Genomic DNA, 19,793 nt, shown 5'->3' with positions numbered 1-19,793 from the left:
ATTTGGTTAATCTAATTAAATTAACCAAAATTATTTAATGGCCTTTTCTGATTTGTGGTCACATAGAGGATGTGAAGAATAAAAACTCTTCCTCACATACAAATATTTCATTGAAAAAATTCACCTAACCTTTAGGATTGTGGGTCATTATCTAAGGAAAAAAACCAACTCCAATTCCCAATATTTCATATATGGATTATAGCACACAGTCACCTTCCCATTTTTAGCTTTCATGTGCCTTTTTTTTATAATTGACATAATCAAAATTGAGCACAGGCACTTCTTGTTCTAAGGATTTCCTGATAAAAGTGTCTTTAGATGCAAGCTGCTGTTAATTGATCATTATTGCATAATGATGTTTTGAATCAGTCAATTTTAGACTGACTAGTCAATGCATAAAATTATAGGATTTCTTTAAATCTTATCCAAATTTAAATAGAGAGTTCCATTTGTGTCTCCAAATCTTGATATTTAAAATATTTTTCATTCCACAGATTCTGGTCTTATCATATACTTGTGGAGAGTGTGTTTTGGGTTTTTCCTGGATATTTTATTTTGTGCTGTAATTTTTTACAGTTACCACAGTGGAAATTATTTTTTAGATCTGCACTTTCTATCACAAATCACTCAACTGTGTGGCTCTATAAATTTGTTACTTAAATATTAAAACTGCAGGATAGGCAAAAATTCTTTTAACTGAAAAGAGAATTAACTCAAATTGAAGTTGATAAACATTTGTTGGGAATGCAGTGTTCCTGAAGTTTAAAGGTTTTCAGTTGAAGGGTTTATTTTGGTTCCTCTACAGTAATTATCTTTTCTGGCTGAGATGAAGAACCCTGAGCCCATCTCATCATTCATCTGTGTGGGCTCAAGGAGTGAGGACTCATGACAGGGATAATCAGAAGATTGGATAGAGTCTTCAGCCATTAGTTCACTGAAGTTTGAGCTTGAAATCAAAGCTGTTAAAAGTGTAATTCTGAAACTTTGGGAGGCAGTGCCTGCTTTTCAATTTTTTCAGGCTTTCTTAGTAATGGATTGTAACTTTTTTTAATAAAAGACTTAGTTTAATATTTCAAGCAATTTTGTTTGCTTGTGAAAATGAATTTCTTCCCTAGGGTAACACTAGAGTTTTCACATATATATGAAAAATGAGGCATTTTTCTATGCAGGTAGCCTTAAATCAGCAGTTGTCTCAGCAAAAGTAAAACTGGTGAAAACTGCTTTCATGTCTGCAGAATCTTAATAACACAATTCCTTCAGATTTTCTCTATAACCTCTTTAGGCTATTTCCCTTAAAACTGACCTCAGAATTAACCTCAAAAGCTTTTTCCCACCTTAGGTCTCATCCACATACAGTTTGATAGTGATCCTCCTAATTTCTGAAACTAAATTTTACAGATAAAAAGCTTTGGTGGGCAGACCAGAACTTGGCTCAGATTGGCACCTGTAATAAAAAAGATGGAAGAAACCCAACTGTCCTGCGAAACAAAACTGCAGGTGTTGTTCATATGAAAGTGTATGATAAAGCAGCACAGCAAGGTAAATCACATTTGAAGGATGTTTAACCAAATTTTAGAGTGCACAGTATCTTTTCTCATGTGGTTCTCCCAATGTGAAGAAAATAATAACTTGTAATCAGTTAATTCCTTGACTATCTTAGTGAATTTAAATTTTTCTTCATGAAGCTTCAAATTTCTGAGATGTGTTTAGTTTACTGTGTATAATGTCTATTATAAAACTTATTAAAATATCTTCATCTATTACTTAAATATTGTAATGATTAGGCAGTTAGGAGCATGGATTTGTGAGATCACTTTGGACTATGTCTTAAATATACTAAAAATGGCTTGTTCATAACAAGGCTAATATAATATTTGATGAATGAATAGGATATAACCTATGATTTGTTCATGGTCTAGATTAGGATACGCTAATGTCAGTGAGATTTCATCATTAACACAACATAGAATGTTCAGGTTTTTCATATGCTTTTACTTTAAAATTGGCCGATTTTTCAGAAAACAGAATTATTTATATTCTGAGGGGAAATGTGGGGTTGAAATTCCACATGAATATGCATGAGTGAAGCATGGAAAGGTCTATGAATTGATGAAATATTTTATGCATATCTCAATTTTTCGAATAGGTTATCTGAAAAAAAAAAAAGGAAATAATACTAATATATTGACAACACTTAGTTTTTAACCAGGGTTGCATTGCTCAAGTTTTGGTTTCTCTTGTCTCTTCTCCTATCATGCCATAGGCAGCAATTCCTGTCAGTTAAACAATGGGGGATGCTCCCAGCTTTGTTTGCCAACATCAGAAACCACGAGAACTTGTGTGTGCACTGTAGGCTACAACCTCCAAAAAAACCGCATGGCCTGCAAAGGTAAAATGGCTTTCAGCATTTATTTTAACCAGCTTGAGTTCCAGGGGAACATTGCAATAAGTAAATAAACTTACTTTAGTCATTTTTAGTTCAATAACTATACTTAATACGCTTGATTGAAGCAGTAACAGAGAAATGTCTGTTGTGTTTAGGACATAATTAAATTTAGCATTTCATTAAATTATTTGAATAAATACATCTCTGTGGTAACTGATTATTTTTTTTTTTTTTAATGTGGACAGAAAAGCAGACCAAATGAAACATCATTCATATTCAAGATCATATAACTTATCTTTAAGTTGCAGGTTACAAGTATCTGAATGGTTGGGTATCTCATCCTGCTCTTTATATAAAATAAAATCTATTTTTTTCCTTATTTTTTTTTCTTTTTTAAGTTGGCAGAAGTCAGAACATAGCTCACAGCCAAAGTCTTACTCTTTGCCTGAATAATGAAAAACAACCTTATGGTCAAGGTGTCTTATAGTTTTATAAATTCAATGTTATTTATAACTATTAATTAGGACTAAGTAATTAATGAGAATTATTGTGTAAGAAGAAGACTACACAGTATAATTTATTCCTACTTAACAGAAATAGGTGCATTTGGAATTTGATTAATCTAACAGAAAAGTAGACACTTAAAATACATCACTAAAACTATGTAATTCTCTCTCTCTGCAAAGGAAATGTGCATAACTGAAGTAAGATGAAACTTGTACCTCAAAAGACAATTTACTTTCATGTTTTCCACAAGTTCTTTAAAATTGTCTCTTGCTGAATATGTTCAGAAATCACAGGTGTGCACTGAAAATATTCTTAAATTTCTCATAATTCGAACCAATTTTTTTCTTAAATTTTAATTTTAATTTCTGCTAATTATCTGATTATAAGGTGGTGTTTGACATGGACTGTGATTCCCTTCTCTTGATAGGACCACATTTGTAATTTAGTTAGAAATGCACTGTAATGACTTACGGATATCTTTTCAAAGAGCTAAAGTTGTCACTCTGGAAAACTTGTGGAAAATGATGTCTGATGTATGTTAGCTCCTCTCATCTTGGTTATTTGGAAAGTTTCCACTTTGCTCTCATTGACTGCCTTATCTTTCCCTTAGGTATTGAATCATTTCTCATGTACTCTGTTCATGAGGGAATTAGAGGAATTCCTCTTGATCCAAATGATAAAATGGATGCTTTAATGCCTATATCTGGGGCTTCATTTGCTGTGGGCATAGACTTCCATGCAGGTAAATATGATGTTATAATTTGTTGTACGTATGGTTAAAATTGAAAATTCTTCTCATAAATGAAATAACCCCTTGTTCTCAAACCTTCTAAGTTACAGCTGTGTTTAAATGAATTGGAAATGCATCATGTTAGAGAGTTAAGCTCTACCTTTAATATTTACAGTGCATAGGAAATATTGTGCACATGCCAATTGTTCTGGCAGCAGCAGCTGCTCTCTTTTGGTGGAGTCATTGCTGAGAACTTGAGTAGGAAACTGGTGGTTTTAGAGAAAGTGTAAAAAGGCTTGTTCCTGCTATGACATTTTTTCCATGGAATTTTCGTAGTCCTGGATGGTGCTGTACCTAGAGGTGGCTTTGACAGCAGAGTGGGATGGTTTTCTCCCTGTCCAGCCCAGCTCAGCCACGTTCCTGCAGGGCTCAAGCCAAGTCTGGATGTGTCTCTTCCTTCTGGAAGAAGCTCTGACTGCCTGAAGAGCAGGCATTTCCACCTGGAGTGCACTACATACCATTCCACTGTATATACAAAAATAGCTTTTAATTTACACAGCCTCACAAACTTCCTATGAAATTAGGAGGTTTCAGCTTTGCACACATGTGAAAAAAGCTGGGAAAAAATTGCAGACCAGATTCTAAAACTGATTGGATACCTCGCCCAGTGGTGGTTGGATAGCTTCAAACACGTTACCAAGTTTTGATTAGTTTTTGGAAAATAAATAATCTGTGACCAAGTAGTGACCTGAAAAATATCCTGTCTCTGTATTTTGAACCCATCAGCCTTCCTTCGAGACTCATTTTGTTACCCATCAAGTTTACAAACTGTCAGTCTAGAAATAAAATCTTAAGTTACCTATGTTATATAAATACAGACATTACCTTCTTGCAACATACAATTATTTTGTCATACTCTGCTGTTTTTTATTTTGACATAAATTCTGCCTGGGAATTCAGCATTGAGAGATCCTAATTTTTAAATTGTATGTTAATAGCCTTGGTATTGAAATCAGACCTATTTATGTTGACTTTGTTGGACTACTTCATCACACAAATATCACTAAACATTTTTTATCAGGTTGGAAGTTAAATTCATTAGATCCTCACTTTTTTTGACCTCCTTCTTCAGTGATGCTCTTGCATCTCTGCCTAGCAAAATTTCAGGCTCTCTCAACATTTTACAGCACCCTCATAATTGCATATTTTGCTTTCAAACCAGTAGCAGCTGATGTTCAGAGCATTTCTCACATCATGGATATAGTTCAGTTATAGTCTCCAGAGACATAAAAAGCCAGTGCCTTTGAGCACACAGCTGAGATGGGAAAGACTCTGTAACAGTGATTTAATCTGTTCCTGGAAAGAACAGATTAAAGAGAAAGAGAGAAAAAGAGAGAAAGTGTCGCCCTAGTTATCAAGAGTTTTCTAAAGCCTTCTGAGTTTACATTCTTGTAGAGAACTTTCTCACACAACTTTCTGTAAATAACCTATTGTTTTGCATTCTTTCATAGAGGCGGAGAAATTTGATGTACAGGTAGTTTGTCCAGTGTCGTTGGAGAGGTGGCACGTTCACCCTCCAATCCACTGGCATCTTTTGAGAACTATAAAAGATTGGAGTCAGAAAAAATAAATTAGTCTCTTCATCGTGACCAAGGCTGTGGTGCGTCGTTTTTGCTTGTGTCATTTGGTGACAAGAAAGAAAAAGAGAGAAAAATAAAAAGACAGAAAAAGAGAGAAGTGACCACACATATTCATCACAGAGACTACTAAGGCAATGCAATCAGGTTTTCTAGAGATTTTTTTTTTAATTTAAATTATGGAAAACTTTACAAAATTCTTACATCTAACACTGAAGACTAAAATTTGGCCTTTTCAATTTAAAGTAACAATATTTTATTGACTTTTATTGGTTTTATTGGCTATTTTGTATCTCATGTTTTTTGGTTTGAGAATTTTTTTATCATAGTCGTAAGATATGCTAGCTTTAGAGAAGTTTATGCGGATTTAGCTAATAAGTATCAAATTAATATTTTGGAAGAATGAGATTTTTGACTTTTTGGAAAAATGAAATTTGAGGCTGGATGAAATTAAGTGAGATTCTCCAACTTGGCTTGATGAAGTCACAGCTCAGGGAACATGACTAGAATTGGCAGTGACAAATGCATTGCAAAGATAAATGTAAATGGTGTGCACTCTATCACAAGGGGATATAGTGTTATAAAAAGGTTTCAACTACATTTCAGCTTCAAAAACATCTGGTTTTCTCATTTTGGTACCTTACATTCAATTGTATAAATTCATTTCTAAACCCTACATATATCAAATATGACTCAGAAAGCAAGTGGAGGTAGTTTCAGATTTCATATTGGTTTTTTTGTTTTCCATTTAGTGAGTGGTGCTTTCATTTCACTCTTAATTGAGAAGGATTCCCAGATTTTGTTGTTATCTCAGTAACTTAGGTATGCAAAATATATAAAATGTATTTACATATGCTAGTAGAATAGCATACCACAATTAAAAGTCTAATGACAATTTTTGCGGAGATGAGCACTCTAGAAGATGCATACACCTTTTTTCTCCCTGTGTTTTGATACTCTAACTAAATTCTAATTAGCAAATAAGTAGCAAAATGCATGGCTCTCATATTTGTTTTGAAGTCAGTACTTGAAGTCAGAATTGTCATTTGTTTAATTGGTGGTGGGGTAAGATTCTTGAGCATACCAATATTGTTTGGTCACAAATAATTACCTTATTTTATAAATAAATCTATCAATCTATACAAATATTCACACACACATACATATATATATAGATACATGTATATATATGTAGGTATGAAATATTTATATCTATTTATATAGGTAACATTTTTATGCTGTATATGGAAATATAGATTCTATAAATACACACAATATTATGGAATTAAAAACAGATGTACAAAGTATGAAAAAAATAATGAAGGAAGAAACATTATTTAATATCTCTCTGCAAAACATCTCACTCAGGAGGTCATCAGCTCATTACTTTGCAAGCAGGATGTTGGTTGCAGCTTATTTACAGAACCCTATCAGTGAAAATAGAGACAATTCTGCTCAAGGGACGTTCTCACTTTGTTCGCCCCACCTCTTGAGGTTATTTTGTGCCACAGAGGGAAGTTTGTGTCTGTGCTTGGGCCACATCAAGTTCTCCATCTGTTTTTTTGAGTTTAAATGGTCAAGTTGTCCCTTTTTTCCACTTTATGGACAATCACTGCAGCAGAAAGGCTGGAAAGACAGCTGAGATGTCTTGAAACACCAAACAAAAAGACTAATAGTGGAAGCTTGTCAGGATATTTAAAATAAAAACTGACTTGTGGATGGAATATTTTTTTATTCTTTTGTCAGCATATCACTCTCAAATGTCATTTTTTATTTCCCTAGTTATTTTTTTCCTTTCACTGTTAAAATTCAATGTGGCTGATTACTGAAGGAAAAGACTGTATAAGCAGTTTTACACTGTAGCTTTTCAGACTCCTAAATGTTTTGGAATGGTGACAAACAAAATAGTATGTTTTTGAGGCATTTATTCCATTAGGGAAAACATAATTTATTGTGATTTTTAACAGAGGCAGTAGCTTCCTGTCATAGCCCTATTGTGCTATATGTGCTAAACAACCTAGAATTCTGATAGAATTATTTTAAACAAAATTGAAGAAAAGGCAAAGGAATGAAGAATTAAAGCTGATAATTTTGATGCTTAATACATGTTAAAGCATTAAGTGGCAATATTTACAGTTGCTAATGGAGAAACTCGGACTGAAGTGAATTAACCTGAGAGTCATTGGCACGTGTTTTATAGGAAATGATACAATCTATTGGACAGACATGGGTTTCAACAAGATCAGCAGAGCTAAGCGAGACCAAACCTGGAAAGAAGACATTGTCACAAATGGTCTGGGGCGAGTTGAAGGCATTGCAGTGGACTGGATAGCAGGTGGGTCAGAGCCTGCTCCAGGATGGGTCTGCATGGGGAATAAATCACACGGGACTCCATTTTCTTCATGGTAGAAAAAGGCCTCTTTATTCACATAACTCCTTTCTATACAGTTTTACAGACCTCGTGTGGGACTCCAATTGGTTAGTAGTTTTCTTGCCAGTTTTATTGGTTAGTAACAAGTCGTTATTCTGTATTGAGTGGTCACTCAAACTCTCAGTGTATGCCTGCAGGGAAATTGTTTGTGAAAGATAGTTTCCATTTTTCTATCTAGGGGTGCAAAAACAGTTTGTACAGGTGCAAGCTGTTTTTTACCCAGGAATAGATTGTTATACTAACAAATTGCTCACAACAGAATTTCTTTCACATGGGAACTTGCAAAATGCTAGCTTTCACAAGGCCAGCCACTGACTCCAGGAGAGCAGGCTTGATTTTATGAAGCCTTTCTCTGATTTTTCTACCTTACTGAAACACCTGTCATCATTTCTTAGAGTACAGGCTTGCCTCTTCAGTCCAAGGTTAAATAACTTTGATTCCTTTCAGCTCTAATTTCTAGTATTGTAAATGTCTGGAAATTACATATAATACAATACAATATAATACAGTAATATATATATATATAGGATGGTACTTCGTAGATGAACAGTTTCAATACCGGTTTATGCTATAAAAAGGCTGCCTAGGACTATAAATGACAAATATAACACCTATGCAAATGAAAATATAGCAGTTAGTTTCTGGTTCTGACTGAAACACTTTTCAAGTAGCCTCTCCTTCCTGCAGTGACTTCAGGGTATTTTTTCCAGGTAACATATACTGGACAGACCATGGCTTCAACCTGATCGAGGTGGCGCGGCTGAACGGCTCGTTCCGCTACGTGGTGATCTCCCAGGGGCTGGACCAGCCACGCTCTATCGCGGTACACCCAGAGAAAGGGTAACATGTTATTCCTAATGTACACAGAGCTTTTGCCCTGCTCTCTGTATTCATAACGTTCTGTAAGTTCTCTGCAAAACCGTTTTTGTTTTCTAAGGAAACCATTTCACCTGAAGTTTAGGCGTTGCTTGGAAGCATGCCTCGATCTGAAATGCCCAGCAAATCCAAGGAAGCCACATCAGCTGATGAGGGACTTCATGATGAAATCACAGAGCAGTGTAATCCTTGGTAGTTAGAAACTCCAGGATCGTGTAACATCCCTGTGCAACAACCAGGGAGAGTGACCAGGGTAGCTGAAAGTCACGTGAGATTAAGGTTGTTGATTGGAGAGTAACAGCTGGCAAGAGCGACATCTGTGTTCACCCAGATGATTTTTGAGGGCAAGGACTACCCTGCAGCATTGACAGAAATAGGGATTGTACCATCCATCCCCTTCCACCTCCAGAACTCCTTGTAGAATCCCCTTCCCTGGAGTTGTTCCAGGCCAGGCTGGACGAGGCTCTGAGTAACCTGGCCTGGGGAAGGTGTCCCTGCCCATGGCATGGGGGTTGTTCAGGATACTTAAGGAGAATTAGAGGAGCACAGACTACTGTTTTACATGTCTGGTAGAACAGTGTATTTTCTACAAAGGAAGGAAATCCTAATTTGTTTTATTATATTGTGATAACTTGAGATGTCTCTGCTCAGTTACTGCAGGAGAAGCACAGCGTTTTGCTAGGGAAGTACAGGGCTGCTTTTCTGTGCAAAGATTAAGGTCTTTTTGCCCTTTGCATTATTGTTAAATCTCTTCCCCTTTCTGAGGTAAAACTTTCAAAGGTGTTCTTCCCTCCCCTTGCCCTGACTTCGCATTCTGCATTTGTCTGGAAGCTGGAGTTGACAGCTGTAAGAATAGAGAAGAAAATAGCAGTTATTAGAGCTCGTTGAATCTGCCAGTTATGCCAAGATGGGAAGCAGGCAGCATTCAGCTGGTTGGTGACATTATTTATTGTCACTGAGGAAAAAGTGAGGAACATGTAGCCCTACAAAAGGTTGTCTTTGTCTCCCATCAGGTATATTTATTCATATAATATTTTTGGCAGCTGTTTATGATTTTCTTTGGAGGATTTTAGATTCATTTAATCTGCTAATTATGGGCTGGTTTAAGGAATGTTTGAGTATATAATGTCTGCTTTCCTTTGGTCAACATTTAGTTCATATCCTATATTAAGGAAGAAAGTCTCAAATAACTCTCTGACCTCTGACCAGATGCTTGAAAGCAATTTCAGTTCTGTTTAGAGGTGCTGTTAATGATCGGGATAAAATTGCATTAAACTTATGTAGTGATTGTTAAAATTCAGCTGATTAATACTGCCTATTTTGGCATTCCATTTTTAATTTAACTCATGTTTGCAGTTCTGTTTCCTAATCTGCATGTATTTTATCATTGGTATAAATGGTATTATTTCTTATATCAAGAGCTATGAGAACAGATTCATTTTTCCTGAAGCCAGGAAGCTCTACAATGAGAGCCAAAGTGGGTTGCTTCAGAAGCTGAACCTGATGAGGAAATTATAGGATTCATATTTTTTTCACCCTTATCACATTATTATCCCTCATTATTTGACATTTCTGTAGTCATCTAGTCAAATACAGCTGCTTAACCACAGACTGGTGTAAAGATGTCACCAGACACAGGGGAGAACTGTTCAGTAGTGCCCAGAAGATTTTGTAGTCTTTAAGGTTACTGTTCATAAAGGAAGTGCTCTGTGTAGATTTTTTGGCCTCATTTTGTTATACCTGAAGCAACAGCCTGAGAAGTTTATCAAGGTAGAAGTTTGACAAAGCATCTTGTCCCAAATTGATGATGCAACTGTGGCAGTGAATATACAGAAACATGAGATTAGATAAGATTCAGATTTTTCCCATGAAGCATTTGGCAGAATTTGAAAGATATTTTCTTCTCAAATAAAGTCCCATTTCTCTACCATTTCTTGCAGTGTTTCTCACTACTTCATATCTAAACCATTTTTAAATTAGGTATTCCTTGTATTATCCCAGCATTTGTTAGCGATTAGATGCAAGAGCCTCTGTTCTAGAATTTATTTTTTTAACTTTTTTTTTTTTTTTTTCCCCAAGCAAAAAGCTGAATTCTTTAAGGAATAGAATTGCATATGGACTCATGGAATACAGTTTTAAGAATTTCTTCATGTATATCATTTGTAAACAATATCTTAACAAAGTGTCCAATTAACAAGTATTATGATATGTTTAACTTCTTAAGATTATTTAGAGACACGAGCGCCATATTTTTTCTTGGTATCCATTTAATGGTAATAGTGCATTTTGTTTGCAATTTTAATTGGTGATTTCTACAACCTTCTAGGTATTTATTTTGGACAGAGTGGGGACAGAGCCCTTGCATAGGCAGAGCACACTTGGATGGCTCTGAGAAGGTCGTCCTTGTGAGCCTGGGGATTGCATGGCCTAATGGGATTTCCATCGATTATGAGGTTGGTTCCTCTGTCTTCCAGCATACCTTAAAACATGCAGTATTTGTTATGTTTCATTAAAGCCAACTGGTGTTCCACCTTGATGTAATCTTAATAACTCTTAATTAAATGCTTGGACAAGCCTGTTGACGTTTCCTTTGAAATTAATCTTTAGGAAAATAAATTGTATTGGTGTGATGCTCGTACCGACAAGATAGAAAGAATTGACCTTGAGAGTGGAGGGAGTCGGGAGATTGTGCTGTCAGGGAGCAATGTGGATATGTTTTCAGTTGCTGTGTTCGGAGCTTACATCTACTGGTCTGACAGGTAATTTATTTTTCATAAGTATTTTAAATCTCAAAACGTTGTTTCGGTGCCAGGTGCCTCACCTTTGTAGGATTAGCCGTTCCTTAGCAAGGTCGCAGGCGGGATCGCGGAATCCCGCGCAGTTTCCAAGGAGAGGGAGTTCTGAAAGATGAAAAGTGCCTCAGTGCCGTAGATAAGAACAGGCTTCTCCATCCCCTGTTAAGTGAACTCTCCACTGCTCTTCAGTCATTTGTTTGGTGTGAATTAGTTGAGGATTGTTGATGAGACATCTTCAACTTTTTTGGCAGAGCACATGCAAATGGCTCTATTAGAAGAGGCCACAAGAATGAGGCCACGGATGCTGTGACCATGAGGACTGGCCTTGGAATAAACCTGAAGGAAGTGAAAGTCTTTAATAGAGCACGAGAGAAAGGTTGGCTGTTCTTAAGGATGCTATTGATTGTTTTAATATCACCTGCTACTTTTTCTGTATATTAAAGCATACCAAAAAATAAGTAATCAATTATTTTATCACCACTTTTTACTCTTGAAGTACTTTTTTTTTAAACTAAAGTTAATGTACTAAAGAAAACATATAGTACAAATCCTACTAAAATTCTTCAGTGTTTCAAGGAGAAAACCTAAAACCAAAACACTTCCTATCACTCCAGGTTTGATGGTTTTTGTTTTGTTTTTCTTAAAAGAGAGTCTTAGCATTGAGAAACTTTGAACTCTTAGGATTGAGAGACCTTGACCTGTGCTTTACAGAGCAGTAATTTCAGGAGTTTCAGATTTCTATTGGAAAGCAAACTAGAATTTTTTCATATTAGAAATTCCCATCCTCTGTGTCTCAATATTTTTTTGCTGACATTACTTGGGTTTGAGTCTTGCTTTTTCTTTTTTTATTTTTTTTGGTTCCTTCTGTAGAAAGAGACCTTGTAAATACTCAGATTTCCTTTATATTCAATTAGTTTAGCAAACTCAAGAGACAAAAGTTATTATAAACTCGCTGTGATTTATGGTACTGTTAGTTAAACTTTATTCTCCACTACCTGACTAAGAATAATCTTGCTATTTAACTGTCTTTTTACTTCTAAAATTCTGGTTTTGACAAGACCTTGAAAAACTTGCTTTACTGAGGAAAATTGGTTAGTTATCTACCGAAAATGATGATGATTTCCTCAGAAAAAAACTGCTACCAGGTAATCCAGACAAAATTTTCTAGAAATTTACTCAAAAAGAGAGAAAAAAAAATAATGTTAAGATGATTATATATAAAGTTTTTAATACAAATATATTTCTAATGTTGGTAGAACTCAAAATTTTCTTTAATCGCAGCATTATATATCCAAGGATTATGTTTCTTCTACATCAATCTCTCCAAATAACTGCCTTAAATATGACATGTTAAATAAATCTACGTTTTGAAAGGAAACATATTTATGAATTAATAAAACTCTTTAAAAAATTAATTATTTTTGAGAAAAAATAATTTGCAAACATATATGCATAATAATCTTACTAATAATTTCTGCATGCAATTTCAGAGCATCATATTTTGTGGATAAAAATAAATGCACACCAAAATCCATTTCTTTTAACTAGGCTAGAAATTGTTAATGTCTGCTGGCTTGGAAGGCCTTTATATTATAGAATGAGGAAAATAGAACAGTGGGATAAAACAATGCTTCTTTATGTGTAATTTTGATTGATGGATTTATAGACTTGATCACATAAGGAACAGGAGAAATGGTTACTGAGGCTAAAAATCTACTGATGTTAGTTTTAAAAACATACCTGAATGATTTTTTAATACATTTTTCAAATTTTACTAGGGTACAAATGGTTAATGTCATTGGGAGGGGATGTCAGTGAGCCAGAAGGACAAAAGGGAAAAAACAGGTGAAAAATGTTTTTGGAATGTTTTTCTCTCTCACACTATTATATATATATATATATATATTTTTAAGTTCATTGGACTAGAAGTAGTTAAGTGTTTAAAAAACCCAACGTAATTAGTTTCCTGAATTTTGCTATTAAAACAACCCTCAAACAAAAAAAATCAACCAAACAAAAAAACCCAAACACCCTGACGAGCTGTGCTGATTGTGATTGATGCTTTTTTTTCAAACACCTGTTTTACCCTTTCTGATGAATCCGTCCTGCAGTGGGACTTGCAAAGATTCCCACCCTTCAGTGCAATTTTACAGGTGTGCAAGGACATGCCCTGACTACCCTGGCTTCAGAATTGGCCATTTTTAAAGATGCTTACAGCTGACAAACCATGGAAGCATTGAAGTTTTCCAAGAGATTTCAGAAGCTTGAGGATCTGTTTCATATATTTTCATTTTTTCTTCTCAACCTCTCATCCTTCCAAACAGATATTAACTTTTCTAGCCTAATAAAATTTTTAAAGTACCTTTTAAGAAAACGGAATGTAAAAATGTGTATTGCTGAATCTCCACATGTTTTACATAACTCCAGAGGACTAGCTCATGGAATTTTTCCTAGGAGAACAAAATTAAATATTTCCACTTTAAAAAGAACATGTTATCTCTCATTTGCCATGATTTTTTCTTAAAAGGATTTTCAGCTTGAAATGTATCAGTTAAAGAATTCAATCAACAGTACTTTCAGATACTACATCTTCCCAACAATTGCAGTTTTGAACCTCAAAACATTCTATTAAAATGTTTTATTCACCTTCATTATGCAGAAAATTTTCAGAAATGGGAGAATTACTATACTAAAAAAGCTGAATAGTTAGGTGGAAAGGGCTGTCAGAAACAGAAACTGAATTATCTCAACTAACTATAATAATAGTTCATAGATAGTCCAAAATAAAAAAGAAAGACAAATAGTTCCCAATTATTGATGATTATTGTTATTTTAAATAATACTTGCAACAAGTGTGCTTACTAATTTGACAGTGATTCCTTAATGGTGTGCAATTGTCAGGGAGTAAGTTTTTGAAGTCAGGTTTTGAATTAAATTAGAACAAAATGCTGGGAAAAATCTTCATTAAAAAACAGGGAACTGGATTCACGCAGTTTTTTACCAGTCAATACATGCATATTTAGAAAATACCTTAAAGCAGTACTGTATTCTGGTGGTAGCTAAATTTGACTTTTTGCCAGTAACAGGTGTTTTAAAAAAAATTAAAGCTCAAAGGACTTGAAACATTTTCTAAGTTTTCAGCTGGTTTTGGAGGAATAATCCATCTTTTTCCATTCATAAAATATGTGCTGTTGTGAATTGAAAAGGACATTAACAGTATTTCCTCATAATTGTATTTGCTCATTAATTGTATTCTTTAAAATTATGTTTTGGTGTGGTTAAAATTGCATTATTTACTCTTTTGGCCTTTTGTTTTCCTCGTGAACATAGCCCAAATAATTTTTTAAGAGGAGAGTTCCCAGAACACATAAAAATTCATTTCTATTTAAGTTAACTAAGTATATTTTTATTTATAACAGATAGGATGTATTATGCTTTTTCCCAGGTACCAACGTCTGTGCCAAGAACAACGGCGGGTGCCACCAGCTCTGCCTTTACCGCGGCAACGCACGGAGAACTTGTGCCTGCGCTCACGGGTACCTGGCAGAGGATGGGATCAGCTGCCTCAGGCACGAGGGTTACCTGCTCTACTCAGGAAGGACAATATTAAAAAGCATCCACCTTTCAGATGAAACCAACCTGAATTCTCCAGTGAGGCCCTACGAAAACCCAGAGTACTTCAAAAATGTGATAGCGCTGGCCTTCGACTACAGCCTGAAGGGAAGGGGCACCAATCGCATATTCTTCAGTGATGCCCACTATGGAAACATCCAAGTTATTAAAGACAACTGGGCAGGCAGAAAAGTGCTAATTGAAAGTAAGTAAAAAACAAAAACAAAAACAACAAAACAAAACAAAAAAAAACATATTTCCCAATATGCCTGTTTTATTTCAATAAACTTTATTGAGTGAAAAGTTGGTGATCACTTGGCTTTATAGAGTAAAAAAGTCAATGAAATTTTACCATAATTAATTCTTATATTTTATCCCTGTAAAATATATTTAAACATTAACCACTTCAAAATAATTTGTTTTAAAATGGGCTTATGAGATGTGAAGCATTTTACTAGAAAACAGAAGTGATGGTGGCAATGCTTAATTTATATTACTGTGATTTTAGGAGCTTTACTGTTGAAACAAAACCTCACTGTGCATTGCTTGGAAATTACACTATTTGGTTGTTTCTTTTTCTAGTTAGCGAGGGTGAAGTCTCTGTTGTAGCCATTTCCCAGTATAAAATATTAAGACCTTGGTCAGCGTGTTCAGTTGATTCACCCTTCTTGAAGTGCAGCCCAAGAAGGGGATTTGTGCTCATTGATAATCAGAGGCAAATTCCAATCTAGCCTTTCTAGCCTTTGAGACTTGAAGCTCAGCACTATCATCAAGAAATTTCTGCCAGCATCTTCACCAAAGTCTTCAGGATTAGACAAACCATATTTTACATCTGAGGTCTCAATAAAATCTCAATATCTGGCAACAAAATGTTTATTAGCCAAGTCTGACACAACTGTAATATGAGGTGTATGTAGGAAGGTACCAGGTTTGTCATGGGAAAATCTGAATTTGAGGAAAATCTGAATATGAATACATAAGGAATACATCCTTAATGCTAAATATCATAAATATACATAACAAAAGTGTTAATTGTAAACACTTCTGCTCTTTTTCATTTCTGTTCTACTTAGTTTTTTCTAAGATATGCAACAAACCACATTCATTTGTAGTCACTTAACAGATGAAGATAATTTATTTGTTTGTTCTCTTGTCTTTTTTTCAGTACTGTCTTTTTTTGAAGGCTGCAATTTCAGTAATTGTTTTCCAAAATGTCCTGTGTGCTATGTAGATTTGTTCCTTAAGATGTGGATAAATCTCATATGAATTTCTATTTATGCTATGTTGCCTAAATTTAGCTATTTTCTTGGGTCAATTCAATAACAGGACCAAAGAGTGATGAGGAAAAATGGATGTTTGTTTGATGCATCACCTTTTGCTGTTGCATGTTAATGGGAATATATTTTAGAAAATAAAAAGTTAAACAGCTGCAAACTGACAAAATATTATTCCACAAGTGACATTGGATAGTTGTCGTATGTTCTACCTCTGCACTGAAGTTCTGTGGAGTCATTTGTGGTTATGAAGACAGTTGGCACTAATGCATGGAAAAGCATTTTAAATGTTTTTAAATTGAAAGAGGGCAGATTTAGATGAGATACAAGGAAGAAATTCTTTATTATGAGAGTAGTAACCCCTGGCACATGGTGGTCAGAGAAGCTGTGGCTGCCCCATCCCTGGAAGCGTCCAAGGCCAGGCTGGAGGGGGCTTGGAGCAGCCTGGGATACTGGAAGGTGCCTCTGCCCTTGGCAGGGGGCAGAAGCAGATGATCTTTTAAGGTCTCTTCCAACACAAACCATTCTGTGATGATATATGATTCAAGGTGTTTAGGTTTTTTTTCCATTTATTTCCTATGTGTGGATATCTTAGAGGAATTTATGACATCTGTATTGTGATATGTTAAAGATAAACTAAGCAATGTTGTCAGGATGTTCCCATTACTCCCAGAAAAGCACCAAGGGGTTCAGAGTTGAGCCTAGCTGCGTGAGAGACAGAAATGTGCAGTGATGACATGGAAGCACAATTTAAACTCTTGTTTTATAAGAAGAGATTAAATGTATTATATGAAAAGTCGCTGGAATTTTCAACATTTAGAACAGACAAAGAGGAGAAATAAATACTGGTGAAGCACTAATGCAGATAGAAATTGGTTTTTAAAAGAACAATAAAGTATTCCTCATTACTTCATAATAGGTTGCTCTACAAGAGCTAAAGACATTCCATAAAGTACAGCTGGGAATTATAGTTTTAAGAAATTGTTAGGAAGTGTTTCTACTTGTAGCTTAATATGCCAGATTTCATTTTTCATTAGCAGAGTCAGCTCTCTGAATAATTGAATGTCAGATGAAATTTTGTATCCTTGTAAAAGCCTTCACTGTACATGCTTGGGATGTACACGTGAACTATGGCATTTTTGTAGAAATACTTCTGTAGAAATGCTTCTTTCTAAGTGAGAAGGGATATAACATACATGAATATGTTTATTGCTCTCTTTCATGTGTTTTAAACCTCTTCAGTCTGAGTCATTCTTTTTCAGCTGGTATTTTTGTAGCCTTCTATCCCACAGTCTGCGCGTGATTTTTCTCTCACTGTAAACAGCAGACAGTTCATGAAGCTGCTTGATATAGTGGAGATATTTGTTCAACCTCCACCTATAAGGAGAAGAGCAGTGGTAGGATTGGTTGACACCAGTAATTCCATTCACTGGAAGATGAAAAATTCTAAAATTGTCGTATTTCCACGTTAAGAATCTCTGATCTAGAAATTATTAAATGGAATCCTGCTGAGAGATTTTAGTAATATTTTTTTCATTTCAGGATTGAAAAATAACATATTTGACAGTAATTTTGCTATTTTTTCCTCTGAATTTACTGGAATGCATCTGTAGGAAGTCTTCCTTTATTAGAAAGAGATTCAAAACCCCATTGGAAATACCTAGTGTGGTTATATCACTTCTGCACTCTTTTTCTGCTTCATTAAGTTGAAGACTACAAATAGTGCAAACCTTTAGTCAGTAATTGACTTTAATAGAGAAAATAGGGTATGATATATCCAAGACACTGTTGTCCCAGATTTTGCATTCCCTGAATGTAAATCTGCTCATAAAGGATGAGATTTCAGATGGATTTCTCCCTCCCTGAAATCAGAGCTGCCACTCAAATCTAATAGATCCGTGAACTTTTCTGCACTCTAAAAACGCTTAAGACTCGTAGAGATCTTTGTAAAACAGGTTTCCAGTTCACTAAAAACAGATTTACAACTCACGAGCAACCCATTATCTAACATGTTTTTAGCTCACTGAGAACAGATTTACTACCCAGAAACAACCCATTATCTAACATGTTTCCAGTTCACTGAAAACAGATTTACAACCCATACACAAGCTATTATCTAACAGAGTTCCGACTCACTGAATATTGATTTAGAATTCATAAACAAGCCATTATCTGACAAATTTTCACCTCACTGAACAGATTTGCAACTCATAAACAACCCATTAACTAACAGGTTTTTGGCTCAGGGAACGTAGATTTACAGCGTATAAACAACTTTATCTAACTTGTTCCGGTTCACTAAAAACAGATTCAAAACTCACAAAGATTCCTGTACCTGGTGGGGTCCCGTCTTCAGCAGGAAGAAACAATGACAACAACAACAATAAACCAGTCCAGGATGTGCACAGTGCCATGCCCTAACAATTGCATTATTGGTGCAATGTAGGGTTTTTTTTGAGGAGATTCTTTCATATTTCTAACCTCATTGGGTCAATCAGCAGTGGCTTTATCTTTGTTTTTCTTTTTTGTTTTTCTTTTTTTTTTTTTTTTTTTTCCTGAGTAACTTTATCAGGTTAACCTTTCTTATTCCCACTTTTTAAAAGCAAGAACCTTGTTCTTGCCTCTGGTTTCCCACAAATAATTTTCTTTTGGCTGATCTATGTTATTTCAAAGCTTATGTTTATACAAAGAAGCCTTTTTAGAAGTTAATGTTTCAGTTTCTAGTCTATTAGTGTTTTTTTTAAATTTATTTATTTATCACAAGGAGAAGTTTGAAGTAATATATTCACTAACCAAAGCCTGCCTCAGTATACCTTCAGAAAAGCAGTGCAGTGTTCCAGTAGGTTTATACAGGGGTACAACAGTAGACAGAAGACCAACAAACAAGTTAAAATTACAGAAAAAAAGGTGGAGGCAAGGAAAAGCAAAAAAATCAAATGAGAAAGAGGGAAAAGTATTAAGATGACATACACTCAGTGAGCTGTTTTTTCTCCTGCCTGTGTAAACAATGGCACTGAGACATTTTGCCAGTGTAGTGTCTTTCACAGCACAAAAAGGAAATGTTTTGTGAAAAAAACTCTCCTGTTTTGAACCTGAGGCGCTCATGCCCAAGGAACGCAAAAATCTTTTCACTGCTAACGTAAAGTGTCAGGTCCTGTGATTTATTTTAAGCCTTTTTACAGTCTGAATCTTTTAAAGATGTTCCAATGTGTGCTGCTATTCTTCCCAACTAAATGGGTCCAATTTAACTGTCAAAAAGGCATTTATGTTCCCATTTCTCTTACAGAGCATTACATTTTGTACATTGTATGAGATCCCTTTAGTTTTGAGCTTTCTTCTCCAGGAAAGAACTTTTTAATCTGTTAAAAATAAATACTTGAATATTCCTGTTTTTCATTTCATAAATGAATGGGATTAATGGTAACTGTGTGTGTTGGACTCAAGGTCCAGCGATTTTTCACTTTTTAAAGGAGGGAAAGTGAGAGGCTGTTGTTAAATCTAGGATATTTAAATAGTAAAAAATAACATTTATTAATACAATGCAA

General features: G+C 35.0%; 1 protein-coding gene across 1 annotated transcript in view; it reads left to right on the top strand.

Annotated features, from left to right (window-relative positions):
* Positions 1 to 19,793, top strand: part of LRP1B (LDL receptor related protein 1B) — a 632,825-nt gene that overhangs the window by 475,566 nt on the left and 137,466 nt on the right. The window contains exons 33-41 of the mRNA XM_053947419.1: positions 1,399 to 1,539; positions 2,264 to 2,389; positions 3,504 to 3,635; positions 7,461 to 7,595; positions 8,402 to 8,531; positions 10,894 to 11,020; positions 11,175 to 11,326; positions 11,614 to 11,738; positions 14,808 to 15,179. Coding sequence (XP_053803394.1) covers positions 1,399 to 1,539; positions 2,264 to 2,389; positions 3,504 to 3,635; positions 7,461 to 7,595; positions 8,402 to 8,531; positions 10,894 to 11,020; positions 11,175 to 11,326; positions 11,614 to 11,738; positions 14,808 to 15,179 — 1,440 coding nt within the window. The remainder of the gene's footprint in view (positions 1 to 1,398; positions 1,540 to 2,263; positions 2,390 to 3,503; positions 3,636 to 7,460; positions 7,596 to 8,401; positions 8,532 to 10,893; positions 11,021 to 11,174; positions 11,327 to 11,613; positions 11,739 to 14,807; positions 15,180 to 19,793) is intronic.

Source organism: Vidua chalybeata, chromosome 7 (genome assembly GCF_026979565.1).
Source record: "Vidua chalybeata isolate OUT-0048 chromosome 7, bVidCha1 merged haplotype, whole genome shotgun sequence".
NCBI classification, from domain to species: Eukaryota; Metazoa; Chordata; class Aves; order Passeriformes; family Viduidae; genus Vidua; species Vidua chalybeata.
Note: the sequence above shows the minus strand (reverse complement) of the source record. Positions and strands in the feature narration are given on the sequence as shown.